General features: G+C 36.7%; 1 protein-coding gene across 1 annotated transcript in view; it reads left to right on the forward strand.

Annotated features, from left to right (window-relative positions):
- ATP8A1 (ATPase phospholipid transporting 8A1) overlaps positions 1 to 24726 on the forward strand; it is a 297433-nt gene that overhangs the window by 156340 nt on the left and 116367 nt on the right. The window contains exons 23-24 of the mRNA XM_036763200.1: positions 13779 to 13917; positions 16030 to 16094. Of these exons, the coding sequence (XP_036619095.1) occupies positions 13779 to 13917; positions 16030 to 16094 (204 nt within the window). The remainder of the gene's footprint in view (positions 1 to 13778; positions 13918 to 16029; positions 16095 to 24726) is intronic.

Here is a 24726-nt window from a genome sequence, read left to right on the forward strand (position 1 = left end):
CTATTGGGCTGGAACCAGTTATATTTTGCATAAATTATAACTTCAAATAGGGCAAATTTAAATACACATGATCACTTCACTGGATTAAATATTTTCATGGGATGAAGTAGTCACACTAATAAAGGTCCAGCAGTAAACCTAATTTATGAATCTTTGTTCCTCCTTATCACCTTTGCCTCTTATTTCAACTAATAAAAATGGGAAACTGCTTTCTGATTCCTCTTTCCGATATGACACAGGGTCATAGGGTACAAGAAGGCTCATAGTCTCAGAATTTTAGAACTGAAAAAGACTTTAGAGATCATTTCATTCTAATTCCCTTGTTAGACAGATGAGACAGCCGTGACCCAAAGAGGTTTAGTGATTAACTTAAAGTCAGTCAGCTAATTAATGTCAAAGCTGAAATTAAAGCACAGATATCTGGCCATTGGTAAATTGCTCTTTCCACTTTACCATAGAAAGGCTTTTCTTTTGGGGCCAAATGAGGAATAGTACTCAGAACTTGTCCTAACCTTGGAGACATTCTGGGCTTGTATTCTAGTGTTGCTACCTGCCTTCCTCAGTATATGCCATTTTCCATCCTGGGCTTAATTAAGAATAGATATCTTAAGCCTCAGATGAGTTTCCATTGTGTTCTGTAATCAGCTAAGGCTAATGAAGCATAGAACTGAAATGGTGGCTTAATAGAATTAAAACTATTATAAGTTCCTTTGGCCCCAGTTCACCTAATTAAGGGACTATGGTGGACGTTACTCTTATCAAGACATCTAGAGAGCCACCTAGGGTTGAGTTTGGTCATTCCAACCTCAAGACATCCCTTAACTACCTACTCAACTGCCCATGGTGCTTAAGGGACCTATTAATTATTTGGCTGGCTTAGATCTTTATGGAAAATTCTCACATTTAAAATATTTAGTTAAAATATTGGACACCAAATTCCATCTTTCTTTGCATGATCTTTAAAAAAAATCTTGATTTTAAATATTTTGACTTGATAAGAAAAGAAAAAAAATATCAGCTATAATCAAAGACCAAATTTTTCTTAATCATATAAGTAGAGAAAAAAGAATTTGTAGATTAATTTTTGAAGGAACATTGTCTTTTGCCTAAAAAATTAAAATTTTAAATTAGATGTTAATCTCTCTAGATGTAATGAGAACTTTGTACTTTATATGGTTTCATTCCATTTTGCTTTTGGCATATGATTTTGGTGGAGGTTTTCTTTTCTTCTTTAATTTTATGAAATGGGTGGAAGAAGTGCATAGCACATTAAGGCTGCAAACTCCACTAGCCTGGTTTTAATTGAAACTAGCAGTTCATTTTTTGTTCTTTTGCTTATTTGTTTTTCAATGTAACCAAAGCATTTGAAGTAGTCATTTGCCATCCAAGCTGAAAAATTATCTAATTAGGTCAACTGGGCATTTATTAAGGATTGGAAATTCATTTCTTGGTGCATAGAATCATTAAATTTTAGGGTTGAGACTTAAGAGATCACCTAATCCAAACCCTCAATTTAGAAAAGAGAAAACTAACCCTTCCTCTCCCCCTGAGAAATGAAGTAATTTATCCAAGATCACCCAAGTAGTGAGAGAAAGCTGAGTTTGCCACCCAGGTCCAACTCCTTAACCAGTGCTATTTCCCCTGAACCATACTGCCTGCACCCCTCATTCTGTATAATCATTGGCTACACTACAAAATGCTGGAGTTTATTTTAAAGGAAATAGATGTGTTTGTGTGTGTGTGTGTGTGTGTGTATGACAATGACAATTTGCAAAACCAAGTTCTAATATCTTGCTTGCTACGTGAGTTACTTAAGCATCTTCCTTAATGACAAATCTAGGACAAAAGATCAAATTCTTTGGAAAGTCCTAAATTGTTGAGTAGCAAGACTGATATTATTAAAGGTGGGGGGAAGGGATTAAAATTACCATCAGATCCTTCATAGTTACCTTGACCCAATTTGAGAAGGAAAACATCAGCATGGCAGTGTGGTATTGTGAACACAACACTTTGAGTCTGTTTTAGTCACTACTTGAGAGAATTTACAGTTGTCTCATCTTTCAAAGGACAAAATCCACCTTCACTTTCTTTCTTAACCTTCTTCTCTGTAAATTGTCAACATAATTTTGTTAACATACATTTATTGGAATCCAGGTGTTTTTTTTTAAAAAATGTTTGTTGGGTATGATGGTCAGTCAACACTGTGATACATAAAAGACTCTCATTTGCAATTTTTTCTGTTGGACATTAAGAAGATTGGATAAACTGAAAATACATTTGCTTCATTGTACCCAGAGATGCTTCACTCATCTCCAGGATGCTTTAACTCCCTGATTTGCTCTATTGCTTGCAGAGAAACTGAATTATTACCTCAAAGGCACTTAATGATTTTTGTCCCAGTTTTTACTCAAGTAAAATGGGAATAAATACATCTGACCCATTATTTCCTCATGAGGTTTCTCTATGAATGCATGGCATAAATTGTCTGACCTACTCAGAGGTTATTTTATCATTATACATACATACATATATGTGTATGTATATTTTTAATCTATGTATATAAATACATACTATATAAATATTAAAGTATATGTGTAGTATATATACATATATATGTGTATATATTAAAAGGTGCTTGTATTCTGCTGGAAACCAAAAAATTCTTCATGTTAGTTTTCTAAAAGAAAGTTAAACATAAAAATGCCATTATACACTACACAGTAGCACTGGTGTCCCTGCAGAGTAACTAATATTAGTTCTAACATTTGTGAATGTGAGCTTTGTGTGAGTTAGAGAAAAGATAAAGTGAGATACAATCCCTAATAGTCTTATGGTCTAAGGTCAGTGGTCAAACTCAAATAGAAACTGAAGACACTAAACCATACATAAGGATCCCTGCAGGCTACATATTGATTTAGAAAACCACATATTAACATTATCTATATTCTATTGTATTTTTATTTATTTTGTTAAACATTTCCCAATGACATTTTCATCTGCTCCTACACGCTTAGGAGTGTCACCCTGAAGTCTACATGTTTGACACCTGTGTTCGAAATGGTGATCTGTTAGGAAAATAGAATTGAGATGACAGTTCTTTCAGGTATAAAATGTGCTGTGCTAGATCAAGAGTTCTTAACCTTATTTTTGTGTTATGGACCCCTTTGGTAGTGTGACAAAGCCTCTGGACCCTGTCTTAGAAGAATGTTTTTGAACATGTAAAATAAAATGTATAGGATTATAAGAGAAACCAATTGTATTAAAATTCAGTTATCAAATATTAGTGAAACCCTGGCTTTGGTGAGTCTCACAGCATTAAAGAAGTACCATGTACATGTGAGGGCATTTTTTCACCTTCTTGTCTCCTGCTCCTCTGCCCTCCCCCTCCAAAAAAAAAAAAAACCTAGACCAAGGTTTACTTGTTACCCTCCACCAAAAATATGGTGACTAATTCTTACTTATGTTACTGAGTGTCATGTAGTTAAGGGCAGGGACTGGTTCTGTTCTTGTCTTTGTATCCTTGGTGTATATTACAGAGCTCCATACCAACTAGATGCTTATGTTAAATTACAGGCCAAAATATTACCTAGTCTTCCTTTCTCTAAGGCCATGCAAGTCTCTGTAATCTTTCACTCCTTCAGTGACTTCTTGCAGAATCAAGATAAGGGCAAAAAGAAACCCCCAAACCAAAAACTCTGGAATGTTCTTCTCTTTGGGAACTTCCACAAATAGTTCCTCTTCTCTAAAGTTTCCAGCCCCATTATTGTATTGCTGCAATTTGCCTGCCAAGCCTCAGCCTTGTATCACTCACACAATTCTGTGCCTTCACTCCTACAAACATGCTGCTGAAGGAGGCTGGAGTAAATCGCAAAATTGTGCTGACTGGGTCAACTACAGATTTTTATTTCATAGCCTCAACTGGGCCCTTACTTCTCCCAGTAACACCTCCCTAGTTAACTCACTATCCCACTCATTCACCATGGTGGCTCTTTCTAACGTTTTCATCTTAAACCTCCCATGGCTCCACCTTCCCCTCAATCCTCTCACCTGAGAACCTTGCCTCACATTTTAGTGAAAAAGTTCAGGCCATTCACTGAGAGCTTCCTTTTCTCCTTTCCTCATTTCACATCACTGAGATGTCTACCACTATCTCCTTCACTTTTATCTCAAATACTGAGATGGCCCTTTTTCTTTGCAAGGCAAACGCCTCTATATGCCCAAGTAATCCCATCCTATCCCATCTTTTCCAGCAGATTGCCCCTTCCGTCATCCACATTCTCTCACTTATCTTCTATTTCCATATATCATCATGCCTATCTCTTAGGATGATATTTCAGTTTCCTAATATACTTCATGGGGGTGAGAAAGGGGAGGGTGGCATTCACTTTGAGTGTTTAGATGTTCACCGACAGATATGATGAGATTAACACTTTTGGTTAATATTTCTTCCAACATTGAAAGTATGTGACAGTTTATGAAATGGTAAAAGAAATAAACTGTTTGGGATTGTGGCATTTTAAAAAATTAATGCATCAACAAAATTTTTTACTTAATTAAATTTATTGAATTTGTTATTAAATTTTATTTAATTAAATTAAAATAATTTTATTTAAAATGTTTATGAACTGAAAGACATTTGGTTAAGAAGTAACCTCACCTCCACTACATTTTGACACTCTCACATGAGATATTAGATAAATCAGTCCATCAACTGACAAATGTTTCTTAGGCTTCTACTATGTGCCAGACGCTGTCATAGGCATTAAGGATAAAAAGGCAGTGTAAAATAGGTTCTGCCATCAAGGAACCTACAGCCCATCAGGAAGAGACAACATGTACCTATAAGAGTATACACAAAAAGAACCAAAATCATCGGAATAAGAGTTAAGAAGGGAGGCACTAATAGCTAGGGAGATCAGAAACAACTTCACATACAAGATAGCACTTGAACTGAGTCATGAAGGAATTCTAAGAGGTAGAAGTGAGGAGGGAGTGAATTCCAGACATGGTGCACAGAAAGAGCAAAGACATAGAGATAGAAGAAATGAAGTGCTATCAAAGAGGAACATTTCTTAGACCATTTTGGCTGAACCATAGTATGAGTGAGGCAGAGTCAAAATGCTTCTAAGGTTGTTGTTGAGTCATTTTTCAGTCATGTCCAACTCTTTGTAACCCCATATGGGGTTTTCTTGGCAAAGATATTGAAGTGGCTTGCGATTTCCTTCTCCAGTTCATTTTACAGATGAGAAAACTGAGGCAAACGGGGTTAAGTGACTTGCCCAGAATCACACAGCTGATAAGTGTCTGAGGCCAGATTTGAACTCAGGAAGAAGAGTCCTCCTGACTGGGTAAGGTAGGATGGAGCTAGGTTGTAAAGGGCTTTAAATGCCAAAGAGAAGAGTTAGTTTATTTTTGACCTCAGGGAAAATAGGAAGACCTTGGAGATTGGTGAGTAGGATAATGACATAGTTTGACCCACGTTTTAGGAAAATTTCCTAATCAGCTCTGTGGAGGATGGAATGGAGTTGAGAGATTTTAGGCAAGAGAGTCAATGAGGAGCTTGTGAGGAGTCCGAGATGATATAGGGATTGCAAAGCTGGGTGCCTGAAAGGATGTTGGTGCCCTCAACAAAAATAAGAAAACTTGGAAGAGGACTGAGTTTGTGGGGGAGAGACAGTGGGTTTTGTTTGGAGCATGGAAACTTAAGAAGCCTACGGTACATTAGAAAGAGAGGACTAGGGTTCAATAGAGGCAAAACTGATTCACCCAGAAAGACTGTAATCTTGTAAGGTCAGTTTGGGAAACTTGCAAATTGACTAACTTGGAAAGTAATCTTGATATATTAGTAAGGCTGGCTGTGAAGGATAAGATAGGAAAACAAAAGTACATTTTTAATAGGTTTGCTGTTTTGATTGAGCTACAGTTTGTGAATATAGGAACGATATGTGATTTTGTCAGCAAAGGAAACTCCCAATGTGGGAACTCTCTCCATCAATGCAGATCCTAACCTTTCTGTGACTTAGGGAAATCCAAGGGATTTGCCGGAGGTGCAAAGACATTGACTAACTTGCCCAACGTCACATAGCCAGTGACAGCAGTGGGATATGAACCCAGATTTTCCTGACTTAGAGCCAATGTGCTATCCAGTCTAGCGTGCTGCCCCTTTCAGCTAAAAATAAGTATCATCCCCTTTCATATTATTTACATTTCTGTTATATAAAGTGTGTCTATGTTTTCTGAGACTAAGTACCTCCTTCATGTGCCACAAAATAGATCAACCTTATTCAGGATATAGATGGAAGAAACTAGTGTTTTAAACATGTGGCAGAGTCTTAGGTTAGTAGATTTTACGTGAGATATAAAACCTAATGAAAAACAGGACTTTTTCTTGAGCATTTGTGACAGCCAAACTCGCCCTGGCTTCTATATTAACAACAGAATGCTTTTTTTTTCAGATAAAACATAACCGTTATTCTCCTTAGGGACTACAAATATCACTTCTCATTTGTACTAAAACTAGATGAAAACTGGTTTGAAATAGAAGTTGCATGGAGAGGCTTAGCACTATAAACTTGTAGTAATTTACTGCTTCATTTCAATTGACAGTCAGGAGTATTTCCAGCTCGATCAGAAGGAAACAATAAGGCTTCTAACAGTTGGGGAAGCTTGACAAAAAGACAACTGAGGACATAGATGCATTTGAGCAACACTTGATCCCAAGCCCAACAACTACTGCTGCTGATATGCTACATCTGCTCAGCTAATGAAATTGGCTAAAAATGAAAATTTTTGCTTCAAAATTAAAGAGAAACTATCCATGTTATATTTCTGCTTATAAAGTTGGGGGCAGGGGGGAATCACAGATCTTCAATTCTGTTCAACAGGCACGTGTTCAGGGTCCATCTTATACCAGATTCTATACAAATGACTGCATGTATTCAAATTCATGGTATTTGAAGTGATATTTATAAATATATGGTTACTGATTTCAGCCCAATGGAAATGTACAGGACAAATTCAATACTGTAACCCCTTCAGGGGATTCATTATTCATACCAATCAGTAACTCAACTGTATGTACTGTGCTGGGGATCCAACGTCAAATGCAAAAAAAAAAAATCCTGCCCTCAAGGAGCTTACAGTCTAATATGAAAACACTTAAAATTAACATTGATTTAGCTAGAAAAGCTTCCTGGTGGACTTCTTTTTTCTTTTGACTTCTTGTGGGGATATCTTTAGAATGTGCTTCTGGAAAGTGAGACTAGGAGGTCAGGCAAAAGGGATGGGACAAGTAGAATATAGGTAATAAAAACAAAGGTCTAAAAGTTTTCAAGATTAGGCAATTGGCAGAAGTCCAGGTAAGAAGTAGTAATTACTGACATTTATGTGATGCTTTAAAATTAGCAAAGCACTTTATATATTTAACTGCATTGGAAACTCAAAACAACTCTAAGAGGTAGGTATTACCTCATTGTACAAATAAGAAAGCTAATGATCAGAGATGTTTTGCCTAGCACATTCAGCTAATGAGTGTCGGAGGGGACCCAGGACTTCTTGACTCTTAAGGCCTACATTTTATCTAGTGTGCCATGCTCCCTTAATAGATGCTTAATTATATGTGCATAGTGTTTTAAGGTTTGGAAAACGCTTTGTATACAACATTGATACAACATCAATATGAAGTTGATAGTATAAATAATTTTTATCTTCATTTTACAAATTAGGCAATTGGAACTCAGAAAAGTGAAAGAGAACTTGCCCAACAGAGCTCGGACTAGAACTGAGATCAGCTCCATCTAAATACAATAACTCTTTCTACTTATACCCTCTGCTGCCTCCCAAAGAAAGCATAATGATAACAGTGCATATTTCCATAGAACTTTACAAGCCCTTCCCTTATAGCAAGAATGTAGGGTAGGCAGTACAAATATGATCACTATGGGATTTTTAAGAGTCTCAGTTGTATCAGCTATAAAGTGAGGTGGTTGGACCAAATGACCTTTAAGGTTGCTTCAAGCCCTGAGTCTGTGATCCTACATCTTTCTTGAGGTTCCTCAGCTAATTGGTGGTAGAGCTGAGTAGCAACTGCACATCAAGAAGTCAGGGCAGCAGTTGTCAGGTACCTAGACAAAGTTATTCAGATAACTGGGGTTTGGGACCAGGAAGTAAGACACTGGACAGGAGATGAGGGTAGAAGTTGTCACTGTACACATCATAGTAGCACCCATTGACAAGACTGCCTCAATGATTAATTAGAGAATAACTGAAATAGGCTTTAGGTTGGTGTTTGTTTGTCTTTAATACATTCCCTATGGCTAGGGTCCAATTGATTCCAGAGTGTGGGATAAGTGAGGTTGATTCTACAGATGGGAAGAAAGGAGCTAAATATTCACATCTTGTGCTATTAGAAAGATGAAGGCATAAAGAAGGAAGATCCACATTTTATATGAGAGTCTTGGTTGCTAGAAGTGCAGGACAAGCTAGTGAAATCTTTAAGAGAGTTGTAGAGTACAGGATTTGGGAGGCAGTGATGCCATTTCACTTTGATTAAGGCATAGGCCACCTGTAATATTGTGTTCCATTCTCAACCCTATATGTTAGGAAGAACATTGACAAATGGGAAGTTGTCCAGAAAAAGGTGACCAGGATCGTGAGAGGCCTCTGCTTCTCACCATAGAGGAACTGATTGTGAGAAACAGTAATGTTTGACCCATAGAACAGAAGAATTAAGCAAGATGTGATAAATATCTGCAAACATTTGAAGTCTTGTCCTGTGAAAGAGAGGATAGATGTATTTTTCTTGGCCCCAGGGTGCAAAGCTAGGAACAGTGGATGCAAGTTGTAAAGAAACACTTATAGGCTTGGAAAGGAAAAATTCCCAAGTCATTAGATATACTCAAAAGAGGAATGAATGGCTGCTTCTGGAGGTCTTCGAACAAAAACTGGGTGAGCACTTGTTGAAGTATTTTTGAGGGATTTCTTTTTTAGTTAGAGATTAGATCTAGGCTAGATATGCATCGAAGTCCCCTTCAACCAGTTCTGATATTCTTTGACTCCATGATGTATTCTGTCTGGGGCAGAATTGAGATGGCTCCCTGTTCTTGGAAGCTGTAACTCTCTTAAATGCGTTCAGCCCACAGTTATGCTAGCTGCCTCACAGAGCAAACTCTGGTTTTATTTTTATTTATTTTCTATTTCTGGTTTTCCCTTTCTTTTAAATTCCTTGAAAGACAGAGACTCTACTTGTGTTTCATCTTTGTATCAAGTTGCTTTCATAGAGTAAGCACTTAAAATTTTATTGGATTGAATTGAATTCCTTTTCTGATTTGTTTCCAATATTTATTTAATTTCCTGTTTTATTTTCTTTAACTTTTTGTCTCATTTAGTATTTAGAAACAGAAGAATTCTTGTGTTATTCACACATATTTGAAGCAAAGAGAAACATTTTAAGCATTCTTTTTCCATTGTTTAAGGATCATCACAGAAAATGCCATGTTGGCAGATTAAAGAAGTAGCTATGCCTTGGTCAATTTGGTGTAGTTCCCTTTTTCATTTGTAGGCATGTGCCAGAGTGGTCTTTTGCAGTATAGAATAACTTGTCCACTTGAAAAAATTACTAATATAGAAATAAGTCATTTTGAGAATCTGTTATCTAATAAAATATATATTGTTATTTTTCCAAATAATTTATAAATCTGTCATATGATATTCTGCCACATAAACATTAGATACTCAGCATGCAATTATTTATCTTTTTAAGATAGAAAAGTATAATTTACATGTAATATGTCCTTTTCAAAATCTGCATAAATTATCTGGATATTTTTAAAAGGTAATTAGGTGAGTGAGGGGCTTTCTGAACCAATAAATATTTTTAAATGGATTTAATTTAATAGTTAAGCATAATTAACATCAATTATTCCTGAACTTAGAACCTTTATAATTATTGATGCCGTGGCATTCTAGAGAAAAAAATTAGTGCAGTTTGGCTTTTATATGTTTTTTAATTATTATTATTCCATGAATGCTATTGAGATTTTCACATGTTTCTCCACTCACAGAATATGTAATTCCCATGGTGCCCATTAGTAGCCATCTGTGTAAGGTAATATGTATTTTGAATGGAATTGATTAAGGCATAAATGCACTGGTGGTATGATTAGGGAAAGGAGGCAAAGTTCAAATCTTGTCTCTAATGCCCATTATGGAATTGTAAACAATAGTTTGAAATGTGAATTTCCAGATTCAGCACAGCCTATTATGGAAGAATCTCATCTTAAAATAAATAATACCCAAAAACACAAAGGAATAAGCATGTGAAGCTTTCCACTAAAGTTAGTGAGCATTATACTAGAGAAACTCATTAAGTTAACCAGACAGTCAATATTTATTAAGCACCTACTATGTCCCATACTCTGTGATACCAAAAAGAGACAGACTTTGCCCTCAAGGAGTTTGCATTCTAATGATGGAAGGCAATACACACAAAGAAGCTAAAAAGCCAGGGACTGGTGGGAGGAAAGGAGGTTTTGGGGGAAGGGTCATAATGAAGTCCAAAGAAAACTAAAGAAGTACAGCCAAGTAGAAAATGAAGGAATTATGGGCTGGGGCCCCTTCCATAAATGAAGGTTTTGGGGTTCACGGTCCTGTTCTCCAAATTAGAGGGGCAGGGGCGAATGATGAAATATGAGTACCAAGACTCATTGGATATTGCAGGATGATGATATAAAGTAGTTGCATATATTTTGCTAGACTATATGTATATTTGTTAGAAGGATTTTTTTTGTTTTCAGCATGGCAATACGTAGGAGAAAGAGAATATGAGTGCTTGTTAATTGAATAATTAACATAGAAAAAATGAAGTAGAAACACACAATTTTTAAGTGGATCTTAGCACCATCTTAGGGGTTTCATCTATTCTTTGTCGCTTCCAGAGATATGGTCATGAGTAGATTGTATTTGAATCTCCTGACTCTTCTGAAGTCATCTAGTCCAAACCCTTCATTTTATAGAAGAGGAAACTGAGGCTCAAATAGGTGAATAACTTGACTAAAATCACACAAGGTAGCAACAAAGCTGAGATTCGAGTCCAAGTCTTCCAACTCCAAATCCAGTCTTTGTATGGCAGCTAGCTGCCCAATTGATTGGCTGCTGGACTCGGAGTCAGATCCGGCCTCATATACTTAACAGTTGGCAAGTCCTTTTGCCAATTTCATCCTCAATTTCCTTATCTATAAAATGGGCATAATAATAGCACCTAGTGCATAACACTGTTGCAAGGATCAAATGAAATAATATATGTAAAACGCTTTGTAAATCTTAAAGTGCTACATAGAGTTATTATTATTCATAATAGTATCAGTATTACTATTGTTATTTGTGTTTCTTCCTTACGTAGAGTTTCTAACAAACCATGTTCTTGAAACTTTGCCATTTTAACATGAATCCGTGGTTATTTATTCTTGCAACCTCCCATCAGTAATATATAGCTCTCTCTAGAGCTATAATGATATATAGACATAAATATATTTTTTCTTTTGCATATACTTTTCTTCTCTTGCATCAGATTATAAGTTCTTTTGAAAGCAGGGAATATCCGCCATTTTGTTGTTCTTGGAAAGGGAAGAACTAAATTTGATCCCAAGCTCTCACACTAATTGGATCTGGACAAGTCGTTTAACCTGTCTGACTCAAATGATAGCAACACGTACACAGCCTACCTCACAGGGTTGCTGTAAGGTAGCTGCTTTGTAAATTTTAAAGTACTATAGAAATGTGAATTATTATAAATATTGAATCAATTGCGATTGGGCATTGAATATAACTGGGAATTTCCAGAAAAGGCAGGCATGTTTAGGTTGTGATCACCTACACGTATTAATGTGAGGAAGGAAGGAAGGAAAGAAGGAAGGAGGGAGGGAGAGAGAGAGGGAAGGAAAGAAGGAGGGAGAGAGGGAGCAAGGGAGCACTGCTCTTAACAATGACTGTGGAACCAAGGAAGTGCTGCTGTTTGCAGGACTCTTAGTCACAGGGTCCTTCTCTTTCTGCACTAGAGATTGAGTGAAGGTGGTGAGTTGAGAGTGGTGGGCACGGTTTCACACACCTGGAATGGTCTTCCCCTGTCGCTCCCTTAAGATGTCTTACTATTTCAACTATACCAGTCTGCTTACTTTATAGGTGGCAATTGGACACCAGTTGGTGTTGGAAGTGGCAGACGCAGGATGCCCCCTTCTCCAATTGTTACCCTCAATTTCTTCAATGGACAGGCTGAAAATAATACTCTTTGGGTATAAAGATGAACATTTTCCTGATAACAAATTTAGGGAGAAACTTGTTACATGAGTTCATATGTAGGGGACACTGAATAATATAATGGATTGGCCAGACTATCTGTCATGCCTACGGTCTACTTTTTCCTCATCTCTATCTCTCAGAATCTCTATCATCCTTTAAGGTTAGCTAAGGTGTCATCTCCTTCATGAAACATTCATTCATCACCCTCCTCACAAGTTGATAATTCTCATCCCCCTCAAATGACCTTTATTTTCTTATCTATATACGCCCCAAGGGAACATAAACTACTTGAGGACAGGTATTGTTTCATTTTCTTCTTTCTGTCTCCATTACATAGCACAGTGCCTTTTACATGGGAACTACTTAATGCATATTTATTGAATTTAATAATTGGTCACATGGATGTATCTTGTAGTGACCTCTACTCAAACTGAAGGTCCAACGTTAAATCAGTAGCTTACTAAGAACATAATCTGGGGAGGAGAGAGAGGAGCTGAGGGAAGAGTGGTTCCCATATCATAGTAGAAGGAGCACTAGCTCCAGATTCAGAACACATGTGTTTGAATCCAGTTTTTGATACAACTCACTACCTGGAAGAATTTGGGCAAATCATTTCACCTCTCTATGCCTTGGTTTCATCATCTGTGAAACAAGGGGGTTGGACTAGATGACCTCTGAAGCGCCTTCCAGCTCTAAATACATGAACCTATGATATCTCCCAGGGAAACTTAAGACTGTGAACATCAATCTTCATGACTTCTGGTGGATGTTATCCGTGGTGATTTAATAGCGGGGAACTTGTGATAAAGGAAAGTGTGTTCTTCCGTGTGCACATTTCATGATCATCTTGAGACAGATGCAAACAAACTGCTATAATACCCTGAGCCTCTGACCTTTCCCCTACCAGGTGTGTGGGGAAATGTGAGAAATACATATTGATTTCCATTCAGAGACTAATGCTGTCAATTTGTGGTCGCTGCTGATATTTGTTCCTCATCAAGTCTTAAGTGTATTATTCCCATAGTCTTCCTGGTGTTTGCAATAACCTACAATTGGATAACATCTGCAAACATTCTTACTTCCTTGCCTGCTAGGCCACGCAGCTGCTCCTGCTGCTACAATCATCTCCCACACAGGCATCTGTTTCAGTTCCTCAACAGCTACTGACCCAGCTTTAACTGATTTCCAGCTTTCCCCATTCTTTCTCCTGTCTGATCTCTCTCTCCATAGCATAGGGGGAATTGGAAGTGAGACCAACAAACTCTAGAGTCCCATTGTGTGACTCAAGTAGTTGTCTGAAACTCAGAGGTCCTTTGCAAAAGAAGGATAAATATATTTGGCACGTTTTACAGGGACCACCTCCAGAGTCAGTAAATTATCTTTTGGCCTTTGAGTCACATTTCATTCTTAACATTTAGGGGATATAAGTGAATTTCACAACTATGTTTCCCTCACCTGAGCTTCTTGAATGATTATTTCCCTAGAATCTTCAGCTACTTGGAGCCACAGCCATTGAAGACAGATTACAGGATCAAGTGCCTGAGACCATAGAGACTCTGATGAAAGCTGACATCAAAATCTGGATCCTCACAGGAGATAAGCAAGAAACTGCCATTAACATTGGTAATTAATACCATTCAAGCTTTGAATCTCTATTCTTTTTTTTTTAATAAAAGATGGGGGAAGGAGTGGAGAATTTGAAGGAGGGATTGTCTATATTTCTTCCTGACTGGCTTTTTAAAATGAAGTGATTACTGCCACATCCTATATACAGTTGGCCTGGGGAGACTATTTAATATCTTTTATTTCTCATCTCTGCCTGCCACCACCCCTGCCATAATTACACAGGAGCCAGTTGGCCACCTTCTTGTGGTTAGTTATTAATGTTGAGATTTCTTGTGGCAATTCTGTGCTACTTATGGCTGATTCTCATTTATGTGGCTCTAGTTGTGTTTTGAGGGCAAGGGAAATATTTTCAAAAGATTACTAGATTTCATCCATACTTCAGAGAAATCTTTAATGTCATATTTCCCATTCTGTCAGAAAGAATCCTACATAAGGAATAATACAAAATAAATATTAATTAAAGGAAGAAAAGAAAAACTGAATAAGGAAAGAATTGATTTGAGGCCTTAAAGGCCTCAGTCCTGAACGGCACATTAACATTCAGAAAATCATAACTTTCTTTTTAAATGAAATGTGAAAGTGGCCTGAGAACACTTGAGCCTCAAATCAATATCTAACCTCTGACTTCTATGTAATTAAGCATGGCATTGCATATTGATTTGGACAAATAACTTTTTCCAAAGGTGACTGTACCTTGGCAAATGCATTCAGAAAGTATAAGATGACATTTTTTGAAGACTAACGCTGCACACCATACAAATGAGAGTGATGAATCTGTGTTCCTTTGAGAAGTGGAAGCTACTAGCTCATGACGCTCTGTAAACAAAAGATTCTATCAAATTTTCATAGTAACTGATGTGGCACATCCATAAAATTGATGAAAAATAGTTCACCAACATTCCCAAAAATAAACCAAAAAATGATGTCGCGTTTGTTTGATGATTAGGAAAATTATTACCAATAGTGAAAAGAAAAAAAAATTCAATTAAAAGCAAATGACTTGTGAAAAAAGGAGTTAGATTACATAATTGCAAGAAAGACCAGAAGAGTTGGAAAATATTTTATTTGGAAAATACAAATACAATAAGTGATTAATACAAATATAACAATATAATACATATTTATATGCAAATATAATGATATAACATAATATAATAATATATATAATCCACAATAAGGAAACAGAACTAGAGAGAGAAAAGTTTCAGTGGGGCTAAGCCCATGAGGAAAAAGGCAGGATTTGCTCAGGACATGCAGTTCTTTTGGGGAACCCTATGTGGTAAAAAAAAAAAAGTGAGATGATTTATGAGGAACATAGAACTGCTGGAGGTTTTTATCATGATTATTACAAGAAAGTACGTTTGGAAATAATGAGAAAGCCTCCTTCAATGCCAGGCTATATCTGTGTTCTATATTTGCTTGAAAATCATTCTATTTCCTCTTGTCCTTTTGACTACTAAATCAAAATTACTTTAGCCTATCTTAATAAGTTGTTAGTCATTATCTTCAAGAAGCAAAAGCCATCATGTAAAGAATGTTTTAGTCAATTTTTTAAAGAACTCCCTGTATGATCAGCTTATTCCAAAGAGTCTATACTTTAAAAAAATAAGAAAACTAATCATCTGGTCCATCTCCAACAATCCCAGCCAGTCTGCACCTAACCTATTTGATGGATGATTGTCTTGAGTATTTCCAGAAGAGAAAAGACTCAATGACTTCCCTTAGTAATCTTCTTAGAAACATAGCAACCTTTATGGGCAGGAAATGATCCCTATGTCTAACCTAAATCCTTCCTATAGCAATTGAAGACCCTCTTTTCCTGAGCCTCATCCATTGAAGGTAGAGGAAAGCTAGCCACCATCCCCTGGATAAAACAGCCTTGGTATATTTTAAGACTATTACTTTACCAGTCCTCAGCCTTCTCACCTTCACAGTGAAATGCCTGAGTTCCTCAGAGATTCCGAATCATTTTGATTCTTTTCCTTTGAACCCTAGGATCCATGTCAAAATTTCACTATAGTTGGATTTACTTATAAAGTCATGCCATCTGTTAGTTATCAAGAGCTCACTACATACCAGTCACCTAATCTGCAGTGTTTTGGATTATAGGGCATTCTTGCAAACTTTTGAAGAAGAACATGGGCATGATCGTCATAAACGAAGGGTGTCTTGATGTAAGTAAAACTTACAACTCCACCAATGTGATAGATAACCTTACTAAGTGTTGTATTTTACTCTTAATCTGGTCTATCTGAATGGCTGCAAAATATTTTCCTTTAGTGAGGGGAAAAATAGCTTATTATCCAATGCACTCCTCTAATGTAATGTACACTGTTTTGAACCGCAGTAATGTAAATGGATTCAATCTTTGCTTCTTTGACAGCCAAAAGAAATTGCTAGATGATTTGCTTAATGTTGTGCGACAGGAAAGCTGCATAATAAAAGCATTATGCCAGAGGGTTGCTGAGTGAACAGCACTAGTCGGTATCTATTAGTACAAAATTCTATGGAATATTCTGTATCTGTTTCAGCTTTGAGTGCCAATATAGGGTTTGCTTTTTTGTAAACGTTCATGAAATCAACTGAGAAAGAAAATGTATGTCTGTATTATTCCTTATTAATGATTTTTTTCCAGCATTAACATTGTCCTATACGCTCTCACATATTTCTTTATATTGCCCTAGGTGCCTCATTCAGCCATGAAAATAAATATTAGTCCATGTTGTAATATTTATAAATACTAGCTCTAGACCAAACAGTGTGATTTCTAATTTAGTATTTGGCCCAGAGCTTAGGACAATGTTCTTCAACATTTCAGTGAAGAATGTTGTCCTAAGTTTTAAACCAACCCTGAATTTGAAACCTCAATATTTGGTCCACAGCCAATATTTATGAATACTAGCATGGGGGCTAATATTTATTTTCGTGGCTGAAATTTAAGCATTCAAGACAGCATAAAGTAATATGTGAGAGAGTGAAGAGAAATTTGGTCATTTGGAAGAGGTTATAGTGGGGGGAAAAAGCTAAAGATGAAAATCTCCTACCAAGAATCATTCCCCAATAGATGGTCAAAGGATATGAATAGTTTTCAAAAGAAGAATTATCAGCTATCAGTGACTACTTGGAAATAGGCTCCAAATCACTAATAATAAGAGATGTTAAAATTAAAATATTAAAATTAATAAAACATAAAAACACACAAAAAAATAAAACTCCACGGTTTTACCAGACAGTCATCAAATTCACCAAGGGAAAAGGTCATTGTTCTAAGGGAACAGCATGAGGAGACATGCATGCAAGTTCTGTTGGAGGAACTGTGAGTTAGCCCAAGTGTTTTAGCTTTCCATATTGGAATGTTATACCTTGATATAATCTGTCCCAGTGATTAGCCTCTGTTATTTTCTCCAATTTCACTTGGTTAGTCAACAGGATACTAAGCTAAGTGCTGAGGACAGAGCTAGGTGAGAGTCTACTGGAAATTCTTCCATTAATCGCTGGATCTGATTACTCATCTACCTCTAAATTTGTTATTATACTACTCACCTCTCCATCTTTTCCACAAGTACATTATGAAAGACTTTGTCAAATGCTTTGCTGAAATTAAACACATCTATTATATTCTCCAAATACCATATCTATTCTATTCCCTTAATACACCAAATTAGTAGCCCTAACAAAAAAGGAAATGTGTTTATATGGTGTGACCTGTTCTCAGTAAGCTCATATTGTCATTCAGTAATCATTGCTTTCCTTTCCAAATACTCACAAACCATTCATTTAATAATACGTTTTAGAATATTGCTACCAATCTAAATCAAACTTCCTAAGCAGTAGTTGGATAATTGGGATACCATTTGCCCACTTAAAGACTGAAGGACCTCTTAATGAATTCACTTCAAGCATCTTTTTAGCCCCCTATTATTTGCCTTTCTGATACAAAGACAAAATGAAATAATTTCTGCTGTCACATAGTTTGTGGAGCAGGACATGAAGGTGATGGAGGAATAATTCAAAGAAAGTTTCATAGAGAAAGATGGGACCTAAATTGAGCTTTGAAGGAAGTCAAGGATTCTGAAGGAGGAAGTACATTCTGGGCAGGATTAATTGCTCGAGACAGAAGGTGTAATACTGAATTTAGAGAAATACTGGCAGTTCAGTCCATGAACATGTGAGTTCATGAAGAGGAATAATATAAAATAAGTTATCTAGGTTGGGGTGGAAGGAATATAGGTAGTAGAAAGACTTAAATGCCAGGCTGAGGAGTTTGTATTTGTATCATAGAAGCAGTGAGAAGCCAGGGAAGGTTTTTGAGGAGGGGCATGATGTGGTCAGACCTTTGATTTCAAAGCTATCTGACAGTTTTCAGGTTCATGAATTCTTTTTTGGAACTGTGGGCTATAATTGATCTGGACCCATTCACATCAGTTTACAGAAAGCAGCCAGGAGCCCTCATACCCTCTTTTCATTTGACTTTCATTTCATAGCCTTTTCTCGCACTTTTGTTCTGTCTTTCCCAGCCTTAAGTTCCAGGCTAAGACTTTGTTCTTTGTTTAATAGACATTGTGAAGCCACTGGAATTTTTTTTTTATCAGGGAATGGCCATGATCAGGGCCTCCTTCCTATAGAGAGAATAATCAGAGAGTTCTCAGAGTGTAAGGATGAATTAATTAGAATGAAAAAAATTGACCAGTTAGGAGACTGTTGTAATAGTCTAGGCAAGAGAGTGTGAAGTAGTGAAGCAGCAGTGGGAATCCAAAGAAGGACCAGATGTGAGAGAGATTTTGAAGATAGAATCAGCAGAACTTAGTGGAAAGAAGGTAGAAGGAAGAGAAAGAGGTTGAGAGAATCTATGAGTTTGAGTGTCAAGAACTGATAACATTATGAAACACAGACATTTCATTATTTCCTATTTGTGAAATCAGTAGATAATAGGAGTCGTAAAAAATTCATATGCTTGAAAAAAGCAAAGACAGAACATGTCAAATTTAAATAATGAAAAGGAAAATTAGTTTTGCAGTTGAGTTCAGTTTTGCTTCTTTAGGCTACTATATAAATTATATAGGGTATAGTTTTAATTTATTATTTTTTTCCAATTGCTTCCACATGGAAGGGTGTTTATGAATGTTTGACATGCCAGGCAGCACAAATAAACTCTAAATAGGGAAACTGAAACACTAGGTAAAGAAGTGGGGTGCTAAATTATGATTTCAAATTCATCTTGACAGTTTCAAGGTACAAAACCCTTAGTGATTCATATCCCGCAGGATTAAGTCCAAACCCCTCAGCCTGGCATTCAAGGCTCAACATAATCTACTACCACCTGATATTTCTAGCCATATCCTCCATGAAACAGATGGTTTATATCAGCCAGAAGCAAACATGACACATTTATTCATGATCTAGTACCTAAATTCATACTGTTGCCCCTATGAAATGCCCTCCCCTGCCCTCTCCACTAAACCCACCAAACCACCAAAGTATCCCTCAAGTTCCATCTTCTCCATAAAACCTTTCCTATTCAAATTGGCCAAAACTCATCTTTCTCCCTTCTCTGAGCCTCTGTGACTTAGAGTCTGAAAAAATTTTGATTTGGCTCTTACTTGCACACATGTAAATGGTAGCCTTATTTACCCAAGTAAATTGTAGACTTCTAAAGGGCAAGGTCTTTGCCATGCACTACTTTTGATCCCTGGGTGAGGGACAGGACTGAGCACTGAGGATTTAGAGGACTATTCCACTACTTTTAACATACGATATTTTTTATCTGCTTTCAATTAAAAATAAGGATAGGGGATAGAGACTGAACTTGGGATTCCGTTAGCCCAAGAAACTCATAAATAAGAAAGTCCTTATTCTGTTGCAAATTGGCACCATCCCTGCCACTTAAAAGTCATAGAGAGTTCCCTTGAGTACTGAGATGTTGTAGAATTTGAACACAGATCTTCCTTACTCTGAGACCCATTCTCTATCCACATTATCTCTCACAACGGAAGAGATTTTTTTGAAATGTTTGATGTGTCAGGTAACCGCAAGAACAGATTCAAAGAAGGGAGGGAGGAAGGAAGGAAGGAAGGAAAGAGAGGGAAAGGAAGGAAGGGAAAGAAGGAAGGAAGGGAAAGAAAGGGAAGGGAGAAAAGAAGGGAGGGGGGAGGAAGAAAGAAAGGTAAAAACAAACATCAGGATTTGTGACCATTTTTATCTCTAAGGTAACAGAAATATGACTTTCAACTTCAGTCTAAGTCTTCCAGGGAGTAATAACAAGTTTATGAAAATCAAGACTTTAAAGCATATCAAAGTAACTAATTTCTCTATCTGCTTCCTCTGAAGGAAACATGAATAGAAGTATAAAGAGAACATATATTTTCAAACTTCTCATGATTTAGAGTATTTTGTGATGATTATACCTTTCATGTAAAATAATACCTTCCTTTAATTTTTAAATATATATATATCCATTTTTAAAATTTTGACAGTAATCTATCCACTCTGAATTTCTAAAACCAGGATGGTTAGCAACCTCCCACCTTCCTTAAGGTGCAGGGGTGGGGAAGGAAACACAGGGAAGCACTGTGGCTCAACAGATTAGCTCTAATTTGTTCAGCCCTAGGCTGCCAAGGATTCTAGCCCCACTATTTGAGGGAGGTTTTTCTTCCACGGAGTTAAGTGGCGACTTTACAAATCTCACTGTTTGGGGTCAGGCGCACAGTGGTGCACTCATTTGTTTCTCAGCAGGAAAGGAAACATCACTTTGCATAGATCCTTCAGATCTCATATCATAAAAATCCATGGCTTAAATTTCAAGCAGGTTGCTAGACTTGTTGGGATTCCAGTAGTTGAAGCATTTGTCTTTGTTACTGTGGCAAAGAAAAAGCATCCTGTCTGTGTTCAGGTTTCACTGAAATAATCATGATACAAGATGAATTCTATCAGCAAGCACATGGTTAGGGAATAATTAATGTTTAAATAATTTGCTACTTCAAGGGCATGACAGAAAACAATTAATGCTTTCCTATACTAATAAATAACGGAACAAAATGATATCCTTTTTCTTCACAAGTGAAATTTATAGGACATCTCAAATACTATAAGATGAAATCCTGTCATTTAATTTTAGGTATTATGTCAATAATTAGAAAAAAATATTCTCTCCAAATACTGTGAGGTTGTTTGACATAATAATAATGTGTATTACTTAGGTATGTGGTAATGATCTTTCATCATTGTTTTTCTAAGGTAATGGAGTTTTATAAATTCTGATTGTACTTCCCATAAATGGTACTTAATTCATCTGAATATGTTTTCTGCATAATAGTTTTGCACTTAATAACAAAATAAAAAAGCTGAATGTTTCTCTAAGTGATATTTTAAAAAAAAGTCCTCTTTAAAATTCTTCCTGATTTAAGAATGAAGTTCTTCACATATACAGCTGCGGAGTATGACAAAAGAAAAAATGTTCACATGTTTATTAGAATATTGCTAATCAAATTTCAAATTCAAATTAGTACAGATATCAGAAACATTTACATTTGGCTTTGAAATTCATTTTTATGCTTATGTTTGAACATGAGTTTTCTTATGGGAGTTCACAACATGATGAACAAAATAGTCATATACCCCACAGACTTAACTCAGCTGGCAAGTTTTTTTTTCCCCCACATGCCCTTGTTCTCCATTCCAATCACAGAATGGGCAGCATTATCTCTAGAGCAGGACTTAAACTTTTTTTTGTTTCATTGGTCCCCTTAGCACTCTGGTGAATCTATAGTCCTCTTCTCAGAGCCATTTTTTTAAACCACTAGAAAAAAAAGGTTAAATTTCATTGAGTAGTTCATGAAAATAAAGGCATGATTTATTCTTCCCCATACAGGTTCATGAATCTACTGAAATCTCTCTCCTTGGGGGTCATGGTTAAAAACCCCTCTTCTGGAGTGATGCAAAGCTTCCTTTTTTCTTCTTAGCTTCCTTGCTTGCTGTCTCCCTCATTCCTTCCTTGGGTTTTAACTGTTCTTTATTAAGAGAAAGACCAAGCCTCTTCTTGCAGTTTCTTCTAGGCCCTGAACAGAGATGTTGACAATAGCAACAAAAGAATTTCTTTCTGCCTTCTTGTGATTTTTGCCTCCTTGCTGACATGAATAATCCAGTAACAAATAGGCAAACCATGGCTTTTGTGAGAATAGCAAGGATTGGCTATGCATAGTTTTACGTCATTGATACTCTTATTGTAGCTTGGTGGATTGTGAGTGATGTTTTTTCATAATCTCCCATTTTGGGGGCAGGAATTCTGGCTCTGCCATGTGGCTGTGAAATAAATGTGATGAGAAGCACAACATGATGTGGTGGGAAAAGAACTAGTCTTCGAATTAGAAAACCTGCATTGTGAAATCCCAACCCTGATACTTGCTAGCAGTGTGACCATGAGCAAGTCACTTAATTTTTCTGAGTCTTCATCTATAAATTGGAGCTACTAATAAAAAAATCTCACATTTAGAAAGCTCTTTACTTAAATGTTTAGTACTTTACTACATAGCTCAAAAGATTGTTTGTAAAGACAATATAAACGTTAAAGTCCTATTTAAACGTTAACTGTCATAAGTGCCTCAAAGTCCTGCAAAGATAAGAGGCAACATGGAGAAATGGACCCAGAACTGGCCCCTACACCAAAAAGACCTGGGTTCAATTCGAACATCTGATGCATCCTGGCTTTGTAACTCTGAATAAGTTACTTAGCCTTTCAGAGCTCTTGACAACACTCTTAAGACTAGAGAAAAGATGGCTACCTGCATTGGAGAGGGAATTTCCTCTACCTCCATGAAATCACACATTCAGTCACTGTCCCTATCAAGTGTAAAGATAGTGAATGACAGTCCCTTAATCCTAATTCCACTCTACAGAATGACATATAAATCTAAATCTCCTCTACATGGCAGGCCACATGGTTGAAGACTGTTATCCTCATCTCTGTATCCCTTCTTCTGTAAAGTTTAGTGTTCCCAGATTCTTCAGCTGTTCTTCATCTAATAGTTTTAAGTGTCCTCAGTTACACAGGGACCATCCTCTGGACATGTTCCAGCTCAGGAGCGTTGCTTTTATAATCTGAGGTCCAGAACTAAACACAGGACTGCAGATCTCGCCTTGTTAATGCAAAATAGAATGAGACTATTACCTTGCCTTTTTTGGAAATATATTTCTGTCGGTACAGCCTAAGACTGGTATAGACTGGAATGTTGTCACTTTTTCAACTGTAAAGGCCAAATACAATGAAAACTTATTTCTTTCCAGTCCTGCATCACCAGTTGCCTTCTGGACATCTCCAATGTCCTGTATGTTGTATCTCAACCTCAACCTGTCCAAAACAGAAAACATTAGCTTCTCTTCCAAACTTATATTTCCTCAAAATTTTCCTGTTGCTATTGAGGGGAAATTGGCTTACAAACTTGGAGTCATCATCAATTCTTCCCACTCCTTTACCTCATGTGCAATCAGTTGTCAAGTCTTGTAGATTCTACCTTCACCTCTTTTTGCATTCATTTTTCCATTCGTTTGGCCACTACTTTAGCTCAGGAGTTCATCAGAAACCCTGGAGATACGGGCTTCTGATCAAGGTACACAGGAATGTAGGGCAAAGGAACCATATGTTTGCATGCCTGTGCGTGATAAACTGCCCAACTCATAATCCTTTGAATACTTAGGTTCCTGCTTAGCACCTTCTAACCCATGATCTCCTTACAAAGTATTTGTTATGTGAAATATTTTTAGTCTCATCAACCTAGATTATGGTAGTTATCATATGTTGGTAACTGTATTTACCCTTCTTCTGTTTCTGTCGTCCGGGATGTTTTCCAGGCAAATAATCTGCTCATATCAACTTGTTTTCTAGAAATACTTTAAATACCTCTCTTTTATTGGATATTCATCTTGTTTTCATTAATGATTAGGCTTAGATTTGCAGAGTATGTCACCTTGGTTTGCATCTTGAGTTCCTTTGCTCTTCAGAACACGTTATTTCATTCCCTTCTGCAGTTTCCAATGACATGGTTCTGTGTTATTCGCATTTCTTGCAGTTTTTATTTGAAGGTCTTTCTCTTTATTGCTTATACATTTTGTTGTTTATCATTGGGATTTTTCAATTTAACCACTCTATTTCTTGGAATTTGCAGCATATGGTTTTGGTGTTTTTTTGTTTTTTACTGGAGGCAATCTGTGGATTCTTTCAATTTGTACTTTGTTTTTTGTGTTTGAAAGATCTTTATTATGTGTTCAGGTTTTGTTTTGTTTTGTTTTTTTAACTTGTAAAGTTCTCCTGGGAAACCTGTGATACTTAAATTTTCTCTATGCATCCTGTTTTCAAGATCAATATGTTTTGCTTTATAGAGGTCATGTGTTCTTGAGGCAGCTAGGTTGTGCAGTGTATAGAGCACTGGGCCTGGAGTCGGGAAGAACTAAGTTCGAATCCAGCCTCAGACACTTACTAGCTGTGTGATCCTGGGCAAATCACTTACCCTCTATCTATCTGTTTCCTCAACTGTAAAATGAGGATAATAATAGTACCGACCTTGAAGAAGGTCAAATGAGATAATATTTGTAAAGTGCTTAGCACAATGCTTAGCACATAGTAGATACGCTATATATGCTTATTCCTTTCTTTTCCCCTTTCAGTATTACTGCTTTTTGCTTCTATTTTACCAGATTGTCCTTCACTTCAGTGTGTATATATATCCTCAACCAGTTTTCTCTTTCATTTATTTGGAGAGACTGACCTCCATGAATCAGGTTTTTCTGTTCTGTTGTATATGCCATAAATTCTGC

This window comes from Trichosurus vulpecula, chromosome 6 (genome assembly GCF_011100635.1).
Source record: "Trichosurus vulpecula isolate mTriVul1 chromosome 6, mTriVul1.pri, whole genome shotgun sequence".
NCBI classification, from domain to species: Eukaryota; Metazoa; Chordata; class Mammalia; order Diprotodontia; family Phalangeridae; genus Trichosurus; species Trichosurus vulpecula.